General features: G+C 36.8%; 2 protein-coding genes across 4 annotated transcripts in view; both read left to right on the top strand.

The window, feature by feature from the left end:
• The window catches only part of LOC121728741, a 50,134-nt gene extending 47,333 nt beyond the window's left edge, over positions 1 to 2,801 (top strand). For 2 of the 3 annotated variants that reach the window (XM_042116982.1, XM_042116981.1), the window contains 2 exons: positions 302 to 805; positions 1,446 to 2,118. In XM_042116982.1, coding sequence (XP_041972916.1) covers positions 302 to 805; positions 1,446 to 1,574 — 633 coding nt within the window. In that variant the 3' untranslated portion in view covers positions 1,575 to 2,118. Of the gene's footprint in view, positions 1 to 301; positions 806 to 1,445; positions 2,119 to 2,146 lie in introns of those variants that run through there. The other variant, XM_042116983.1, reaches the window with a different exon arrangement.
• Positions 2,802 to 8,284: 5,483 nt separating this feature from the next.
• On the top strand, positions 8,285 to 19,136 carry LOC121729071. The gene is made up of 4 exons (XM_042117460.1): positions 8,285 to 10,095; positions 10,324 to 10,544; positions 10,696 to 10,783; positions 18,403 to 19,136. Exons 1-4 carry the CDS (start codon positions 8,490 to 8,492, stop codon positions 19,134 to 19,136), a joined length of 2,649 nt encoding a protein of 882 aa, XP_041973394.1. The 5' UTR covers positions 8,285 to 8,489.
• Positions 19,137 to 20,451: the final 1,315 nt, after the last annotated feature.

The raw sequence follows: 20,451 nt of genomic DNA, 5'->3' as shown, positions 1-20,451 counted from the left end.
ATACTTTAGGGTGTGTACGTGTTCCCTGTGAAGAGATCACTGTGAAAGTAGCAGCACTGAAAAAGGATTTTTTTTTTCACTTTTGTATGGGCAAGGGCCCGAGCGTCACGAGTTTCCCCATACAAAAGTGAAAAAAAATTTTGGTCTTTCAGCGCTGCTACTTTCACAGTGATCTCTTCACAGGGAAAACATACACACCCTAAAGTATTATCACTTATTTTTGTTACACCCTGTATATCTAACCTTAATAATTATATTTAACGGAAAAATTCTTATTCATACTTTTGTTTTCATATTTCAGATGCCAGTTGAAAACGGAAATTGTAATGGAAACGGAGTAAACTCAATTAAAGACGTGTATGAAACTGATGGACCGATGAAAATTCCTAACATGAGGAAGGTGGCGACACTGACTAGAATACCGACGCCCGACTACAGTAACAAAACCGACACTCTCACAGATAAAAACGGCACCAAAACCACGAACGCAGAGGTGGATTCATTGGAGTCGTACAAGTTGAAGAACACTTCGAGCGTCCATCCGAAACCGCCTTCTAATTATTTTGTTAGAGCTCCTAACGGTACCGAAACTATGAAGAAGCACGCTCGACCGGTGTCCGTTACTATCGGTCAGTACGTTAACAATATCGGAGGGAGAAAAGAACCGGCCAAACTCGAATTTCTGAACGGAGATAAGAAAAGTTGCCATCAGATCGCAGAAAATGAACCCATATCGAGTAGACTGCAGTCAGAACTGGCGCTAACACTGTCGCGATCGAATCTGCGTAAAAAGACTGAAGCATTAGTAAGTATAATATAAACGTTAAATTCATTTTAATTCAATTTGATCTAAATGTAAACATTTTGGCTCAGTTTAAAATGAGCTGAGTTTAAGCTATGTTAATGCTTACAATTCAAATATCGCGTATTAACCCCGTACTTAATAAATAAAATATACCTTCTCTGAGTAATGAGTGTGGCTTATTATAATTGATAATTAATTAAGAGTCAGGCGTTATGTAAACAGAAAAGTTAAATTCGACCGAATCAAAATTAATGTTAAGAGTCCGGGTGCCATCGAAATTATCATACTTAAACGTAATACCAAGATCGCATTTCCCATATGAGTATATTTACCATATTTCAGTTATTATGAATAATATTATATAAATCTTTGTACAGAAACCTACGTAATTACTATCATAAGCTGAATAATAACTCAAATATGGTAAATATTATCGTATGGGAAATTATCTCGGTATAACGTTTGTATGAGAATTTCGATGGCACCCGGACTCTTAACATTAATTTTGATTCGGTTGATTCGGTCGTTGATTCGGCTTGATTCGGTCGAATTTAAATTTTATGTTTACATTTAGATATATTAAAAAGAATTGAATTTGAGTAAAGCTTTATACTATTACTACTAATTTAATCTTTTACAGGATCATGCTTTATATAAATTAGAGAGAGTAAACTTGAGTAATGACAACTTTTATGCTCGATACGGAAATAACATATTACCATTACCGCCATCTATAACTATTCCCAAAGTCTCTAAACTAAAACACTGATCAGCTTTTCAATCGTTGTTTCGTCTTACCCCTAATATGATAGAAGATACTATAATACTTAATACATAAAGTATATCATAAATAACGTAAGGAATGGAAACCTATTTTGGCAAGCCTTATTTGAATATAAATAATTATAAACCTACCCACCTATAACTTTTTCGGTTTTTGGGCGGTTTTGTAACCATTTAAAACTACACGGTTTTATCTGTTATCACTTTTGTTTATAAATAAGCACTTAAAATACATTATTTTGTAAATAACTGTGTGTGTGTATAACTCGAGCTTGGTGTTAGGTATACACTCTGGTGGTGGAACATAATATTATTAGATATTATTATATTAGGCCTAGGCCTGGTTCGCAGTCATTTAGGTAAATGACAAACATTTTGCATTATGGAGTATGGACCATGGTTGCACCCTTATTATTGCACCTAAGTTTTAAAGCCGAATAATTAAAAAAAAATCAGCACTTGCCACTTTTATAAGTTGTAATTATATTGTATCCATTTGCCGAAGTTGTTTAAGAAAGTGTTGAAAATTAATAATCTTTTTAAATTTAATTATTTCAGGGTGACGGTGGTCGATAGTTTTTTAAGCGCTTGTTATAAATAAAAGGCGAAAATGTTTATAATTCATAACTAGTCCAAATAATGAGGAGTTCCCGTGTTGTCTGCGAGTTCTACGAGATGTTATTGAGGAGATTTTATCGAAGATTAATGGAATGACACATAATATGAAGTACTTATGAGGTTATGGATAAAACAAAGGTGCGCAGATCGTGAGCGCACATAGTGTACCGAACTAATAAATATCTAATAATATAACGACTAGATCTTCGTATAAGTATCATACTTAAAGTATGTGCGTTTGGTAGATATTGTTTGGAAAAGTTAATTAAAATTAAGTGGTGTTTAAATTATGGACAAAACTGTAAATACTAGATGCTTAGGTAGATAACTATTTAGCAGATTACGTGTGACAATTCAATATACTTAATAAAATATTATAATTTGTTGTGTGATAGTACTTGAATATTATATTATCTGAATTAGAATATTACATATACCTACTTAACTCTGTATAAAACGAATAATAATAATCTAAGATAATTTATGAACCAAAGTTCTTATTACTTTTTATTAGTTCTAATGTTCTTTTACCCCTTAACAATGATGTTCTACTTATACAGATATGTTACGTCCATACTATTTTCCGGCTTAAATCTCTTCCGAACAATTTTCAAATTCAAAATTGCAGACATTGACAAATTTGACAGATAAGTGAAACAAAAGATACGAAAAACAATTTACATAAAAGAGACAGTTCTATTTTTAAACGTCGAATCGTATCGCTGTCTCTTTCTTCGCCTGAGCTATGACGAAAATTCGATTTTTTCCAGATTGTTCGAAAAAATAATTGAAAATGTAAATAATCGAGGTATTTATTGCAGTCAAGACATGTGGTAAGATATTCCATGTGTTTTGTTTACTTTCGAGTTTAAAATTGGTACATTTTCGAAACACGCACGACGTCATTTTCAATTTATTTAGGTAAGACAAGACGCGGCACGTTCGTGACTGCGCTCGATTCAGACTAAACAACAGACGGCCCAATTGGGCCGTATTTGAAGCTTCACAACGCGCGCGGTAGTAACATATCTGGTTTGAGTATTTTATCATTGCCCCTTAATAATAAATTTTACTATACATATTTACTGATTTAAAGATATTATTTATGCAACGTAGTTACTTTTTTAAAGTGCTTACCAAGTCAAAATATTTTTATTAGTAAGGGGGTTAAACTGTTGCTCTTTTATAACAAAAAAGATCTCATGGATAAAAGTTGTACCTACTTACTTGAAGTTCGACTAGGCTTTTTATGAACGTGGCGAGAAAAGGAACTAAATGCTTCCATCATACAAAAACGTCATTTTTGACATGTGTTTGACAGTTCTCCTTTACCAGCAGCGCTCCCGTCAATGTCACCCACGTTCATTTAAAGCCTTGTCGAGCTGTATTTAAAATAGGCGTTAAATCACAGCTGATTACAAAAGTGAAAACTGAAAAGTCAAACCACTTTTCAAATGAATCCGACAAAAAATAATACACGCTGACCTTTTTATATTTTGTAATGTATGGTAATATATATATAAGTATATACCTAAATAATATGTCTGTCAAAAACCTGAAGAAATTTAAAAAGTGGCAACCATCGTAGTGCCATCCCTTTCAAATCAATCTTAGAAAAAGGGATGACACTACGATGTTGCCACTTTTTAATTTCTTCACTTTTTTTAGAGATTTTATTATTGTATTGTAGTTATTAAGTATATTTATCAAATAATACCTACCTGCCTGATTTTGTCTGAGGAGGAAGTCGAAAGTCTTTATATAATTTGTCTATATTACTCTGTAATATGTTTAATTGAATGTGCAGAGCCTAAGTCAAATAAAATAAATTTAAGTCAACCTATACATTTTATTTGTTTTCCCTATTAGCCCATAACTACTTAGAGGGGAAGATAGCCGTTCCTGGCAGAAACTTAATAGTAATCGTTACTCACAACCATTACAATCGATTGAATGACTAGCGCATTCATTGAATGACAATAATTGACACCATTCAATTAAATGACTCAGCCGAATGTCGATTGAACGATCGTCACTCAACGTCTCACTATTTAGCGATTTGTAATATAGCCCTTTGAAGATAGTGGACATGCAATCAGTCAGGTAATTAAACGTTTTTGATTTTTTTCTCACTGCGGCGCTAGTAGTCACTAAAACAAATATGGCGTCAAACAGCTCGCACAGCTGATAGCACTGTGTTGATATTTTGTTGATTAAATTTACTTTAGGCGCAGCGCAGACGACAGACTATCCGTGACGCACTTTTTAGTCCGTAGAAATAGAACCTATTCAATTATATGCAGTAACGCACACGACGCGCAGCGCAGACGTGTGCGTTACTGCATACAATTGCATACAAAAAATACGTTGTATATTATAACGACGTCGTCGTATAATTATATGCAGTAACGCACACGACGTGCTTATTGCACGACGCGCAGCGCAGACGTGTGCGTTACTGCATATAATTGCATAGGTTCTATTTCCACGGACTAAAAAGTGCGTCACGGATTGTCTGTCGTCTGCGCTGCGCCTTAAAGTTTAAAGTGCTTTAGGTAGACACCCTCTATATTGTTAGGGAAAATGGATAAAAATCATAAATAAACATTAATTAGTGTATTACAACATGATCCAATGAAATCAATAAAAATTACAAAAAAATATTTTATATAGAAATTACAAAAATATATTTTCGATAGAAAGCAATTTTATTTTTACTTTGTTGCCAACACAATAATGCTGTATACAAATTATGAGTTCTCCCCTATTATGGTGAGAAATTTGGTTAGGAAAAGTAAAATTATTAATTACAATAATAATATTATGGCAACACACTTTCACTACAAAAGTTTATATGCCTCTTTACTAACTTGAGCAGATTAAATTCATGCGAACTATGCAATAATATTATTAAAATTAAAACCGACTTCCAAGGTAAGAACAATAATAACATCCTTATAAAATATTATGAACTAATATTATAAGGATGTTATTATGTACCTATTAACTCTTTTGTTCCGCCTGCGGGACTCGAACCCAGGACCCCCGGGATGAGCGCTGCCCACGCGTAATGCGAAATTATTTTCATCGATATTTTCATGGAAATAAGATATTTTCCCACATCAAAATGTAGCCTATGTCCTTTCTCAGACTCTAGAATAACTGTGTACAAAATTTCATTGCAATCGGTTCAGTAGTTTTGGCGTGAAAGCGAGACAGACAGACAGAGATACTTTCGCATTTATAATATTAGTATGGATTTCGGAACATTTAGCTAAAAACAGACTAGAATGGTTTGTAGAAAAACATAACCTCCTTTCGAATCACAGATTACTAGTATATATTTGTTTCGAATACACAGTTTGGATTCCGCAAACTGCAAAGGTAGAGGTACCATAGATAATATTGCCATATTAACCACAGATATACGCACAGCATTCACAGAAAATAAATCTGTTGTTGCATCTTTTTTGGATATAAATTCTGCATATGATAATATTATTATTATATGTATCCTAAAGGAAAAGCTAATTCAATTTGGTTTGCCTTTAATTTTAGTAAATTTCATTATTAATATTTTAATAGAAAGAATAATAATTTTAAATAACTCTCATGGAAACTAGAACTGTTCGGAAAGGCATTCCTCAGGGGTCAGTCTTAAGTCCACTACTTTACGATATATACACATCCGACTTAGAAAATTGTCTAGATTTAAGTATCATAAAATTACTTCATTAAGCAGATGACAAGGCTATTTATGTAATCAATATTACATGTAGAGATAAAATTGCTAGCTATAAATATTGCATGTAGAGATTTTATTAGCGCTTTGGAACAGTTAAAAGAGTAGCTATAAATATTGCATGTAGAGATCTTATTAGCGCTTTGGAACAGTTAAAATCTTGGATCGACAAGCATGGCTTAGACTTGTCGATCAATAAAAGTTCCGTCGTCTTATTTACCCGTATGCGTATGCCTCCTCCTATTACTATTATTTATGATGGAGCGCCAATTCCCGTTAAAGACAAAATCAAATTTTTAGGGCTATATTTAGATGGAAAATTAAATTTCAACGCACACATCGATTAGGTACATCTGTTCCAAATGTGAGCGGCTTCTAAATATGTTAAGGTGTTTATCTGGTGTCTGGTGAGGATCACATCCATTTACTATGAAATTAATTTATAATGCAATAATTAGGAGTGTCCTAGATTATGGCACTTTTCTTTTGGAGCCGTGTAGCGTGACTGGTTTACAAAAAATGGACAAAATACAAGCGAAAGCCTTGCGTATAATCTGCGGAGCTATGAGATCATCTCCAATAAACGCACTTCAGTTAGAATGTTGCGAACCTCCTCTTCAGCTCCGTCCACAATATCTGGCGGATAAATATTTTGTTCGTTGTTATCAATTTTGAAAATCATCCCTTAATTCCAAAACTTAGAACTTTATTTCAACTGTGTCATAGTAATAATAAATACTGGCATCATAAATCTCATTCCTTACTTCTTACTAGTTATCGTAAATTCTTAGTAATTGACGCCCCCACTTTTCGTTCTCAAACTTTTCCATTATTTGATTCAGTATATGAAGCTCTAACGCTTGTGCCAGATATTAGACTTGACATTGGCATTAAAAAAACAGATACATTTTTTGCTAACAATATATTTAAGTACATCACGAATAACAATTGGCAGGGTTACCACCACATATATACAGATGCATCTAAGAATACTACAGATAGTTGTGTTGGAGTTGGTGTCTACCATTTACAATATAATATTGTACAAAAAGTAAAGTTTCCGCCTGAAACATCTGTTTTTACAGGAGAGTGTTACGGCCTTTTTAAGGCTATTGAGTATATTTTACTTGGCAGGCTTAAAGAGACACTAATATTTACAGATTCTATAAGCTCTCTACAATCCCTGTTTAAATTTCCTTTTAAATCAAAAAATTGCTATCCAATTATTGTCCAAGTTAGAAACCTTCTATATCAATGTAAACTTCAAGGCTTTTCAATAACATTTATATGAATACCGAGCCATTGCGGAATTGTCGGCAATGAAATTGCTGACAAATTGGCAAAAGAAGCTGTTTTTTTTATTTTTTATTTATTTAAAACTTTTGCACGTTTCTGTACAAAGGCGGGCTTAATGCATCGTGGCATTATTTTCCAGCTAAACCTTAGGGTCTTGCAGAGAATGTGAGGTAGATGCAAACCTTTAGAGGACTAGTGATTTAAAATATCTTAAAATTAATAATACAATTATAGATATATATTCATAATTATATATACAATTCAAAGTAAAATAAACACATTATAATATACAATATAATATACATATATTAAGTATATACAATATTACATATTAAGTATTTAAGTAATAATTAATATAAAATAAATATATAGGTACATATTACATAATATTATATAGATAAAATAACTAATTATTATAGATTTTGCTGTTTTCAGTGGTGATTTGTTCCCTTTTAATAATTATGCGCATGATTTGGCTGCTCTGGCACGTGGTTCCCTATTGAAATCTTGGAATAAGTTGTGGGCCTTGAGTAGCTAAACAAAAGCTATGCAGTATCGTAAAATTCAACCAGAGATCCGTAATAAGCCCTGGTTTTCTAAAATATTCCTCCCTAAAAATTTAACAACATCAATTATTCGGATGAGACTGGGTCATATGTGCATTCCAACGCACTTAGGAGAATCGGCGTTAAAGATGATGATTTATGTGACTGTGGAGAAGTAGGTGATTTGAACCACATTATCCTTTCGTGTCCCCTCCATGATCATTCTCAATTGTTTAATAACCTATCTTTAATCCCTATTCCATTTCCTACTTCTTTAAATATACTACTTGCTTCCAATGATAAATATGTAATATATAATTGTATATCTAACTACTTAACATAAAATAATATTAATATTTAGAATAAGTTATATTTCAGTTTATTGTAGAATTTTATTTACCACACTGTTTTAATTAACTTTCTTCCAAATTCCGTTGCCTTTTCTTCCTTACGCCCTTCCATACCTTTCTACCCTGTCTGTGGCACAACATACGCATCCTTATTCCTTTGTGTCAAGTTGCCAAAATAGAAGAAAAAAAAATAAAAGAATGTTAGGTTATGTTTTTATTTCTACGTTTAAAACTGTGTATAAAATACGAATTACGTAAATTAATTACGTAAATATTCAATATATAAACACAAAATAAGTTATTTTATTTAAACGGATCCATATGTGGTGTTTATTTTGAACATATTCAATATGTTTTTACTAAAGAATGTTTCGCAATTTTTTTCTAGAAATTTTGTTAAAAACAAGGTATTTCGTAATCCAAATGACCTAAACAAGTGTTTTAGTACTAGTGCGTTACTTCGTCTAAAGATGTTTGCTGAAAATGAAAACAAATTTGCATACAGTTTAATGGAAAAGTATGGATATGTTCCAGATCTTACTCCAGGATTTACAAATGATTTTTCAAAAACTAAAGCTACCTTTGAAACCACTTCATTGGATAACTGTTGTAAAGAAACACCTCAAAGAATATTTCACTGTTTTGAAGACTTAGCCAAATATTGCAATGAAAATAATATTAGCATTTCAGACACAAAGTTTGATAATTTCATAGACACCCTAACTGACAACATTAAATATGCAACCAATGAAGAACTCAAGACCCTTTTCTTTACTCTTGCGAGATTCCCACCAACTGAGTCAATACGAACAAGGAATTTTATTGAAGTTTGGGCAGCCCTAGACGATGAATGTCTTAAGAGATATCATACAATGGATTTCGATGACGTCCTGTCTCATTTATCGTTATTTTATTTACTCAGTGTATTAAGGTATAGCGATTTTTGTAGTAAAAGCTTAATAAGACTTGCTTCCAAAAGTAAAAAACTAAACAAAGCTCAAGTAGTACAGGTAATGTTTTATGTAGGAGTGCGAAGAAATGCCCCTCATGACATGTATAATCTAGAAGTTTTTATAGAAGAAAATTTTGCACAATTCAATATTGACGAACTGGCCATAATTTCTATGGGATTTTTCAAGAGTAAAACACCAATACGCAGCATGGACTTAATTGTTAATATTATAAACAAAGTCATGGTTGAAGCAGACAAAGTACATGAAGTATCATTAGCTGCTCTATTAAAAGTTATCCGTTATTCAATGAAAATACGTGTTGATAATAAAATAAATGATTTATTGGACTGTCTGCAGCATCAATTACCAAGATTATCCATAATGTGTAATGTACATGTAGCATTATTGGGTACTGCTACATTAACCCTACATGAAAATTGCTTGTTTAAAATATCAGAAACAGTTTTACATAATATGACCAATACTAGAGTTAAAGATTTGGAAAGGTTAGTATTAACTTATGGCACATTCAACTATGTTCCAAAAACGAAAGAGTGCTTTTTCACTAAGGTTATAGAGGAATTGAATAAAGAAAGTAGATCTGATGAGATTAATAAACATGGTGCTTCTTTTGCTAACTGTGTTGCATACTTGAATTTATTAGACTTACGCCCAAAAAGTTTAATACAGAAAGTTTTAAATAAAGAATTTTTGATGAAGGCTTATGGAAAACATTGTTTTTTATATGGAAGAGAAGTTTTAACGATCCATAACATATCAAAAATATATTTTAAAGAAAATGAAATTGTGAGTCCACTAAGTGATAAAGAAGTAGCCATTATGTCCAAAAAGTACACAGATTTTGTTCCAAATGAAAATTATAAAATGCAGTACAATGCAACAGAGAAGATGTTTTTAGATGTTAAAAGAACTCTTCGAGAAATTCGTGGGGGTGCCAGTTTTGTCACTGGGAATCATATTTTTACTCATCATCAAAGAGGAGGTGAAATAAAATATAATATTTGATTAATGGCATATATGCGAAATATTTAATAATAATAATAACTAGAATATACTTGACAAGCCCAAAATAAAATCAATTCTATTTGAAGTTATTAACATTAACAGAGATATTATCATATTATTTTAAACAACACATCTTTTATCCAGTAAAAATTGCTTATAATGTTGTAAAATAGCTAGTGATAAGAAAGTTTTATTAAAATTTCAGATATAATTATTTGTAATGATAAACATGGAGTACCATTACCAGTTGAGGACATCTTTCCAAAAACCAAATTTGGAATGATCCGGTATCCTCCTGATGATAATATCTGGATTGTTCTCATAATAGCTGGAAGAAATGCCATGATACACAATTCTGGAGGTCCAACTGGGCATTTTTTAACAAAACAAAGAGAACTTAACAAATTAGGATATTGTGCTGCAGTAGTAAGTATTTATTACAGGCATTAAAAACTATCAGGATTGTGTATTTCATCTGCTCTCAGCTTTAACCAGTCGACTGCGACATATTATGCACAATGCGACATACTATGAGGACCTAGCCAATAAATAAAATATACTTTTTATATTTTTTCAGGTAAGCTGGCATATCTATGATGAATGTAACAAGAATGATAAAACTAAATATTTAAACTCCTTAATAGAAGAATCATTAAATTTTAAAAGTAAACTTTAAAAATTATAGAGCCATTGATTTTTATTTAATCCTGTAAGTAAATATAATTCATGTATTTATTTATTTATTTATTATGGTTACCAACAGCATATGCATTTAAAAAATTACAGTTAACAGTACAGTACATGAGTTTTCAATACCTGATGCACACACCTTTACAGGCAACACAACATTCATTAATACAGTGTTAACAACAACATGCAAAATTAAAATAAATAATGTTTAAAATAAGTTATAAATTATATGAGCATAAATTAAAAAGAAATTAATAATTACATACTTAATAACATTTTAAGAGCAATACAACATTAATTCAGGTACTTAATATTATACAAATTATTCAAAATCCAATTACATCAACAATTTTATATTAAATTATTAAGTAAGTATATTTTATTATTATTATATTACAATCTTTTATCAATTAAATAGTATTCATAATTAAATTAAGAAATTTAAAAAAAAACCCCCGCCAAACAACTTTAAAAACACAAAAAGAAATAAAATAATATATTTTACTGACTTTAAGTTTAAATAATTCCTAAGTGTAAAGTGACATTTAGTCCACAACTGTTGTCACGGTGTGTCGGGGGACCGCCAATAGTGTCTTTTGCATTTTGATTCAGTTCGCTGTGAACTGACCCTTACACTATAATGTTATGTGAAATCAAACATCTACATTAGCGGTCCCCCGACACACCTTGACAACAATTATGGACTAAAATATCACTTTACACTTAGGAATTATTTAAACTTAAAGTCAGCAAAATATATTATTTTATTACTTTTTAAAGTAGTTTGGCGGGGGCTTTTTAAATTTCTTAATTTAATTTTATTTCATGCTTTTTAAACTTGTGTTGGTTATAGTGCAGAATAATTCCTATCAACAGGATCATATTATATCCCAATGAATACCATCTAGGAATGTCCTTTGGGATGAGGCGGTCAATATAAGTCCAAACATGAAACCTCCACTTTGGGTTCATATGGAGCTCGACTCCTACAGAATCCAGGTGATGCTGCAGCAGCAGCATGCAAAAATTTATTGGTTATCTACGTCTTACTAGTTGTCGCAATTAAAATGAGCCCAAACACGAAACCATTGCTCTAAGTTGGTGAGGAGTTGGGTATCCTCTTGATTACCAGGTGATGCTGCAGCACTAGGTCAACTTTCCATTAATGTGTAAATATTTATAAATGTCACGAACTAGAATGCAATAAAGCCCACCAAACGACTGCAAGATGCTAATCGGCCCTTCACGAACCAGATGAACCGCGATTTTCCTGCACGGAGCAGGCTGATGATGATGAACTATAGCTAAGAACACTCTCAATTAAGTCAGCTTTCAAATAAAAAAACTAGATCAAAATCGGTCCACCAGTATAGATGCTACGATGCCACAGACAGACAGACAGACAGACAGACAGACAGACAGACAGACAGACAGACAGACAGACAGACAGACAGACAGACAGACAGACAGACAGACAGACAGACAGACAGACAGACAGACAGACAGACAGACAGACAGACAGACAGACAGACAGACAGACAGACAGACAGACAGACAGACAGACAGACAGACAGACAGACAGACAGACAGACAGACAGACAGACAGACAGACAGACAGACAGACAGACAGACAGACAGACAGACAGACAGACAGACAGACAGACAGACAGACAGACAGACAGACAGACAGACAGACAGACAGACAGACAGACAGACAGACAGACAGACAGACAGACAGACAGACAGACAGACAGACAGACAGACAGACAGACAGACAGACAGACAGACAGACAGACAGACAGACAGACAGACAGACAGACAGACAGACAGACAGACAGACAGACAGACAGACAGACAGACAGACAGACAGACAGACAGACAGACAGACAGACAGACAGAGAGACAGACACCCCTCTTTTTTGTCGGCGGTAATCTTTTGTACGGGATATTAAATTATAATTTAATATCCCGTGCTTCGAGTTAACCCACCAATAATTATTGGTGGGTTAACTCGAAGCACTTTAGGACTTTTTTCATGAAAACATTAAAATTAAGTATCATGAAAAATATCGACGCCGCGCTACTGTCCTTTGCACATGTGTAGCTGTATAAATCACACATACGCTGAGGTGGGCCATGCTTCCCCACGTTTGTTCTCCAAGGAGACCCACACAAGATTTTAGTTATAGTGTCGTGGTTAGACTTATAGTTATGGGTGGAATAGGTTAAAAATTAAAAAATACCCATTCTTGCCGGGTATAAATTAAAAATACCGGATAAATATTGATGAGTCTTTAAATATAGGTAATATGTAAAACATTACTTTATTGGCTAAACCCTTAATATTGCGATTTACTATGTAAAATTTTGAGTTAAAAAACTTAACATTTTAATTTATTATTAAAAATAACATGCAACAGATAAAAAAAAGGCACAACAAAGAAAAAATTTAATAATTATAATTATTATTCATCTAAAATAAAGAACACATAACAATCATCATTATTATAATTTTACAACTCTTGTCGTGCACGATTTATATAATAAATGTAACACTTTTTTAATCGCTACATACAAGATTTAGTATGTAAATAATAACAAAAATATATAGTATGTGAATATTTACTATAACAATGATTTTGAATTTCGCTTCCAAGTGCTTAATACTAGATAAAAATACAGGTACTTATAAAAAATAAAATTTACGCATACTCGTGTACAGCATACATATAATATCTAGTCTTCATAATTTAATTAAAAAAAGAACTTAATCAAATCAATAATTATTGTATACTTAAGTTGTATAGGACACCACTTGAATCCACCAATCACGAGCAGTGTATTTCCTCAACATCGACTACGTAAGCAATGGCCGCTCGTGATTGTCGGTGTATATAAAATGACTGTTAAAAATGGCGTTTAGCTAAGTAAACGCCATTTTTAACAGTCATTTTTATTTATCAGAAGGGTCACATTATCTGTTTTAGCTAATATTTTAGAGATATAAACTGATTTTAATTTATACCCGGTATAAAATGAAAATGGATGGGTAAAAATAGGTATAAATGGGTATTTACCCGAGCCTCGGGTTTTTACCGGGTAATTACATCTCTAGTCGTGGTCGATTGTAACAGTAAAAAAAGTTCCAGAAGATCACAGCAGGGCCTCTATCTCTTAAAGCCAGTCATAAGCTCTTAAAGCCAGTCAGAATACTGACTGGCTCGCATTTTGGTACCATTCAGACCTCTATTTTCCAGCCAGTCAGTGGTCACGTGACACAAAACTCACTTCTCCATTGTTATCTGAGTTGTAATTTCGTATCATGACAACACTAACTGACATAAGCTGGCTTGCTTTTACGTCAAATACAGCAATTCAATAAACTAAAGAGAATGTCATATACTACGTAACCAGAGGTCGGATTTAGAAGAAAAAATATTAACATTTTTTTTTTTTTTTTATTGAAACCAAAGTTAAAATTTTTAAGTGCAAAACCTTCCACTCTAAACATACCAAAAATTTAAAAAAAAGAAATGAGCTCAAATAAATGTTTTATTTCAATAAAAATTATTGTACATAGCTAAATAAACACAAAACAGCGTGTGGCACGATGGCTTGCTCTGCAAGCTCATCCGAGCAGGCGTCCCCCTTTTCCTTGTAGGGTTTTTTTTTTTTTATTTTTTTTTTTATTTTTTATTATAAAATTGGGGCCGTCTATAGACTGTTCGTCCATATCCTTTTTTTGTTATTTAATTATTAGATTTTTCGCACCAAGGATAATTGAAATAATATTATGAATTTTAATTAATTGTGGTCCATCACGCCATGGACACTTTTTTTTTTTTTTTAATATATATGTGTATATATATATTTAATAGAATAGAGTATAATATGTTATACATATAATAAATAAATATATACATTTATTGTTTTATAAATTGCATAATAATAATATTAATGTTTTGAACGGTGAGGTCCCAGTCGGTGTGGCGGCCAGTAGATCCGACATTTTCCGATTTCCTTAGATTTTATGCTGCTCCACCCTTTGCCTTTAGATGTTGTGACATTGGCTTGGTGGAGAGGGGTCACTCAAGCTGGGTGGAGTTTCTAGGTTGTTAAAAAGATATCGTTCTGTGTCGAATCTACCCGCCATGTGGCTTAGGACTTTATCGTTCCTGTCTTTTATAGCCATTTTTATATTATAATCTTTTATGTGTTCGGTTGACACCTCCGTGGCTCTTTTTATGAAGCTTGCCACAGCGTCTCCATCAGTGTCAGTGTAATAGACACAGGTGTTAGTGTGCCGGGATATAGCTACAACTGCATGAGGAACGCTGTCATGGATTGCCAACTTTCGGGACTTGGTCTGTATGAGCTTCATGGATTGTGAGGACGCGAGAGTCCGTTCCCGATCCATAGCCTGTATGAGGGCTGCTTTCTCCTCTTGTGTGTGGACAAGATACAGGGTATTTAGATCGGTTTTAGGTATTCTCGCTCCTGTATACTTCATTAGCTTTAGGGACCGCACAATTTCCTTCGATGAATAGATGTTATTATAGACCATGTTTAAGGCGTATGCCACATCTATAGGGCTCCTGTGTGTGCAAGACAACTCCTGGGTGATGCTGGTTACCAGGTTTGGACGAGTGTAATTAAGTTTAAAGAGGTTTTCACGCTCTATAAACGGAAGTTGGTTAATATCTCCAATGAGGATGACATCGTTGGCGCCTGTTAACTGATTCGCCATGACGATTGAGCCGAAATGGTTCATGAGGGCCTCGTCAACTATCAACCTTTTGTAGGTTCCTTTTGTCCCATTTACCAGCAAAGAGGCCATGGTACGAACTTTATCTTTAACTTTGTTGCCAGTTCGTAGCGATAGCCTTTGCTTTAGATCCTCGGCTGCTTCGATTGTAGTTGTTATTATAACGTCTGTTTCCTCATTGAAGTTATTAATGATCCAAGTTGTCTTCCCACATCCAGGAACCCCATTGACCCACGAGTAGTTGATAGGTTTCGCGAATATGTCCCAGTCCATGCTAGATTCGGGGTCCCCAGATAGGACTTCTGCCATTTCTAGTATCCTGTCTTCCAGCATTATTCTGGTACATTCCGCTATTACCACTATTGGATCCTCAGATTTTGTAATAAATTTGAGTGTTCCCGTGCGTTTTGTCTCATCCTCGTCCAGAACCACGAATCCGCAGTCGGCACTTAATGCCGCCATATACTGCCCTGTCATCGCCCCAGCAATTATTGTGGAGGTGACATTGTCGTATATGGCAGCTTTTGCATCCTCGAGTCTCACTTCTAACAGCTTTTGATTTTTCCGCTGATAGGCCTGCATGATCTTATTGCAGGTCAAGAGCTTTATGGTCTTGTTTGCTCTTATTATTGCCTGGAACTCGAGGAAGGCATTTATTATATGATCTTCGGGGCTCTGGGCCAGTCTGAGTTTTGGCGGGAGCACTTGCCCGAGATCGGCCCTATATCTTTTGTTTTTATTTGCCGGTGTTTGTGTAGATGGTTCCCTCAAAAAAGCCTCCATTGCTAAAGCCTGCCGATTTGTTTGTGACGAAGCCTTGATCCGAGGAAGGGTGTTTTTATCCTCGATTATTCTTTCACGATGAAGTATTTTTTTGATGGATCCCACAAACGCTTTTAATTTGGCCATTGAGTTTAGAGACTTCTTAATTTCATTTTTATCTCTCTCTTTCTCATCCTCTTTTTTGTCCTCCCGTGATGCTTGGAGTCGTTCACTTGCGGAGGATGAGTTCGCCTTATTACTGGGTTGGGACGCTGCTGGCTGATCATCACGATTCCTTTTGAGGAAGCTTAGGTCATCCCCTCGGTTCTCGTAGACGATTATCTCATGATGTTCTGAGGCTTTTACTATTCCATAGTAATTTGCAGCCCTGCCTTTGTCCTGTCCCAGTGACATTGCGTCTACGCTGATTATGCGTGGGGTGGTACTGTGTCTTGTCCCCATTGCTCCCAACTCCTTCAAAGACGAACATGCCCGTTCAAAGGCTGTTTGCGCGTCCCATTCGAATACTATTATCGTTTTGGTGTCTGATTTCAGTACTCTGCATGGTTGGCCAGCGAAGGTAGTTGTTGGGAGAGCTAAATATTTGCTCATTTTCATGTTCGTCTTTGATGTACTTCCGTTTAGGATTGCTGTTAGTCCCGGTGAGATGTTGACGTGGTTGTGAGTGCTAAGACGGCTGTATGTTATACCCAATGTTTCCGTTTGATTTGACATAAAGAGAGGGATCGGCCTTAGTTTAATTTTCGGTTCCCCGTTTTGTCCACGGGCTAATAATTGTTGGGTTTGCTCTAGGGTCGGCTGTGTTACAATTTCGGTTGAAACTGCCCGTTGTGTTTCTGTGTGTGCCTGTGATTGTGTTGGCGCATGTATTTCTCCTGGCCTGTGGGTTGATGTGAAATATGTCTGTATGGACGTTGGAGTTTGTGATCGTGTGCGTTGTGTTTGATTTCGTGTGTGTTGTGTTGATGTGTTTGTTATTACTCGCCTTGGTGTATAGTTTAATTTGTTGTGGCCTGTGTATAATGTTGAGCCATTTGCTGTGGCTGCACTGGAGACAACTTTGCTAATGAATACCATCAACGGTTCTCTGGTGGCTTTTTCCTCCATGATGGTAGGGAGGGTTGCCTGACTTAGCTCCATTTCCAGTTGTATTTCTAAGTCAGACCTGTTACTACCAAACCTTGGGCATTCAATGAGCAGGTGGAATATTGTCTCGTCCTTTGCGGGGTCACAAATGCAGGAGGGGCTGTCTTTAAGGTGGAAACGATACAAGTATGCTGCGAATCCTCCATGACCGGTCATAGCTTGCACGTGTGTAGGCGTCATTGTAGCGTGCCTTAGTATTTCCCACGCCTTTTTAACAGTGGGGAAAAAAACTTTTGTGACCGATCCGGTTGAGGAGGATTGGTATCTTTCCTGCCACTTAACTGTTGTCTCCTCCCTTATTTTCCTCCGTATATAGGACATTGGCACTCTGTTGTAATCTGATGCCGTGTCTATGGTAAGTGCAGCCTTTTTTGCCAGTTCATCCGCTCTTTCGTTCCCTGGAGTACCCATGTGCGCTTTTAGCCAGAATAGCCGCACTTTTCTACCTTCCTCTGTTATAGCTCTTAGGTCTTTCTTCATTTCGATCGCAAGTGGGTGAGTTACTAAAGGATTTCTGAGCATGTTTAGTGACGATTTGGAGTCACTCATGATGTTAATTAAGCTTTCCTTTGATGTCCTTGCCAATTGGATCGCTCTATAGAGTGCATAGATCTCAGATTGGAAGACTGTATTGTGCGGTTCTAGGTGGAAAGTGGAGTGTCTGGTTTCCCGGCCGTTATTCCACCACGTTAGAGCAGCTCCGGTTTTCCCCTCTATTTTAATTTCCTTGTAGGGTTACTGGTATCCTTTCTTTCTGACCGGACCTTTCAAGTCCGTGTCGACGGGGTCGCTGGTCGCTGAGCACCCCATTTACGCAGGTGTCCCTTGGGGGACACCTGCGTAAATGGGGTGTTCTTTCCTCGGATCTTTATAAGCACTATGGTAGTGATGTGCCCAAAGATCCGGGCACTCTAGCGGCGCTGTATGCCGATGACACGGCGTACTTCGCCTCCTCCCTCACGGTAGATCATGCGGCCATCAAGATCCAGAGGACGCTGGACCTCCTCCCAGACTGGCTGAGCAAATGGCGACTGGCTGTCAATGCCGCCAAGTCCCAAGCGCTCGCCGGCACCAGGAATCGAGGTTTCCCGGCCCCCCTGAAGATCGGTGACGCCGAGATCCCGTGGGGTAGAACGGCGAAATATCTGGGGATGATCATTGACCGGTCCCTCTCCATGTCAGCCCAGTGCCAGGCAGCGGTGAACGGTGCCAAGGCAGCGGTAGCCCAGCTGCACCCGGCCTACTCATCACCGCAGATCCCGCTCAACATGCGCATAGCGCTTTATAAATTATATGTCCGCAGCCGCCTCACGTACGCAGCCCCAGCGTGGCACCATCTGCTCTCTGACTCGCACAAGCGAACGCTTCAGAGAGTGCAGAACAAGGTGCTACGCCGAATCGCCGGAGCGCCGTGGTACGTGAGGAACGACACCATCGCGAGAGATCTGCGCGTGGAGAGCGTTGAGGCGTTCGTAGCCCAACTCTCCAAGAGTCTTTTCGCGCGAGCGGACGCCTCGCGCCTACCTGAGTTGGCCAACCTGGCGCCGTGGCATGCACGGCCGCCGGACAGACACCGACTCCCCCGTGACGCCGTCCCAGAGGACACCGCGGAACATCCGCCCCCCAATCACTGAAGAGGAGGAGATTGCGCCGCGGCGCTTAGCCGCGGCGCCCACTATCACCGTGGAATTGTCTCCCCCCTCCTATCCCTGCGCCGCCAATTTACATGCCGGCGTATATTTTCTTTTCCGCCTGGGGCCTGACGGTCGCGGCAGCCCTATTGTCGTAACCGTCGACCCCACGGTGCAACTTCCCCCCGTCCGCCAAAAATAAAAAAGGCCGGGTTCGGAAGCTTTTTCCACCTCCGCTCCTAGTCACTTCCCCCCGTCCGCCAATAATAAAAAAGGCCGGGGATGGAAGTATTTCCCAGGTCGCTTTGGTCCGCAGGCGTGGTAGTAGTGGTGTGTGCGGGAGTGGACCCATACACGTTCCCTTGGTATCGGCCGGGGTACGCACGCACCACTTGGTTAACCTGCTGCGTCTAATGCTCGATTGTGGCCTGGTCAGGCGTGGTATTGGTCGCTTACTCATGGTTTTCCCCGTGTTCTGTCGCGGGGGTTTTGCCTAAAACGATATTTAAAAACTTGTATTTTCCCATGTAGAGGGGTATAGCCCCCGACCATGGTTTCCCACCCGGGGCCTCTTCGCGGGTTCCGGCGTGAGGGAAGTTACGATGGAGTAAGTTACGACGCGAATTTAGTCCGCGCGCGCATTCCATACCGACGTCGTCTCGCTGTCCCTTGCCGCCGCGCCGGTAATAATATTAGTGCCGCCATTTTGTGAAGTTGTTATGAAGCTCTGCAAACGCCATGAAGACCGTAGCCACGCTGCGAAGATCCCTCGCTCGACGTAGCCTCGATGTGAAGACGCGTAGTGTTGTGTTGCGAAGAATTCTTATTAGAAAAATGCCTTTTTCAAGGCCGGTTCATGTCCGGTATTATTACACGGACAGTTTCTCTCGTCCTTGCGAACGTACGTTCTTTGCAGAGCGATTTTCTTCTGTGTTTCAATTTCTATAACGAACGTATACAAAGACGGCGTGCGTTCTTTTCAGAGCGCGTTGTTTTCTTTGTTTCAATCGGCGCACGAACGTAGGTACTGCTACATATGAAATCATTGATCTTATAATAGGCTTTGGCACAAAATGTTCTTTGACTTCTTTTTTAAATTTATTAATCGAAAGATTTTGAACATTTTCTGGGACCATACATTCCCATTTGAATATCAAGGAGTCACCTCGATTTCTCATGGTTTCCATCACCAGACCACCACTTTTGTGAACATGATACCTACTCGGAACAATACAATGTACAACAAAAGAAGAATTTTGAAAATCGGTTCATAAACGGCGGAGTAATCTTTGAACATACATAAAAATATATCCACAGC

Source organism: Aricia agestis, chromosome 7, assembly GCF_905147365.1.
Source record: "Aricia agestis chromosome 7, ilAriAges1.1, whole genome shotgun sequence".
In the NCBI taxonomy this organism is placed as follows: Eukaryota; Metazoa; Arthropoda; class Insecta; order Lepidoptera; family Lycaenidae; genus Aricia; species Aricia agestis.
Note: the sequence above shows the minus strand (reverse complement) of the source record. Positions and strands in the feature narration are given on the sequence as shown.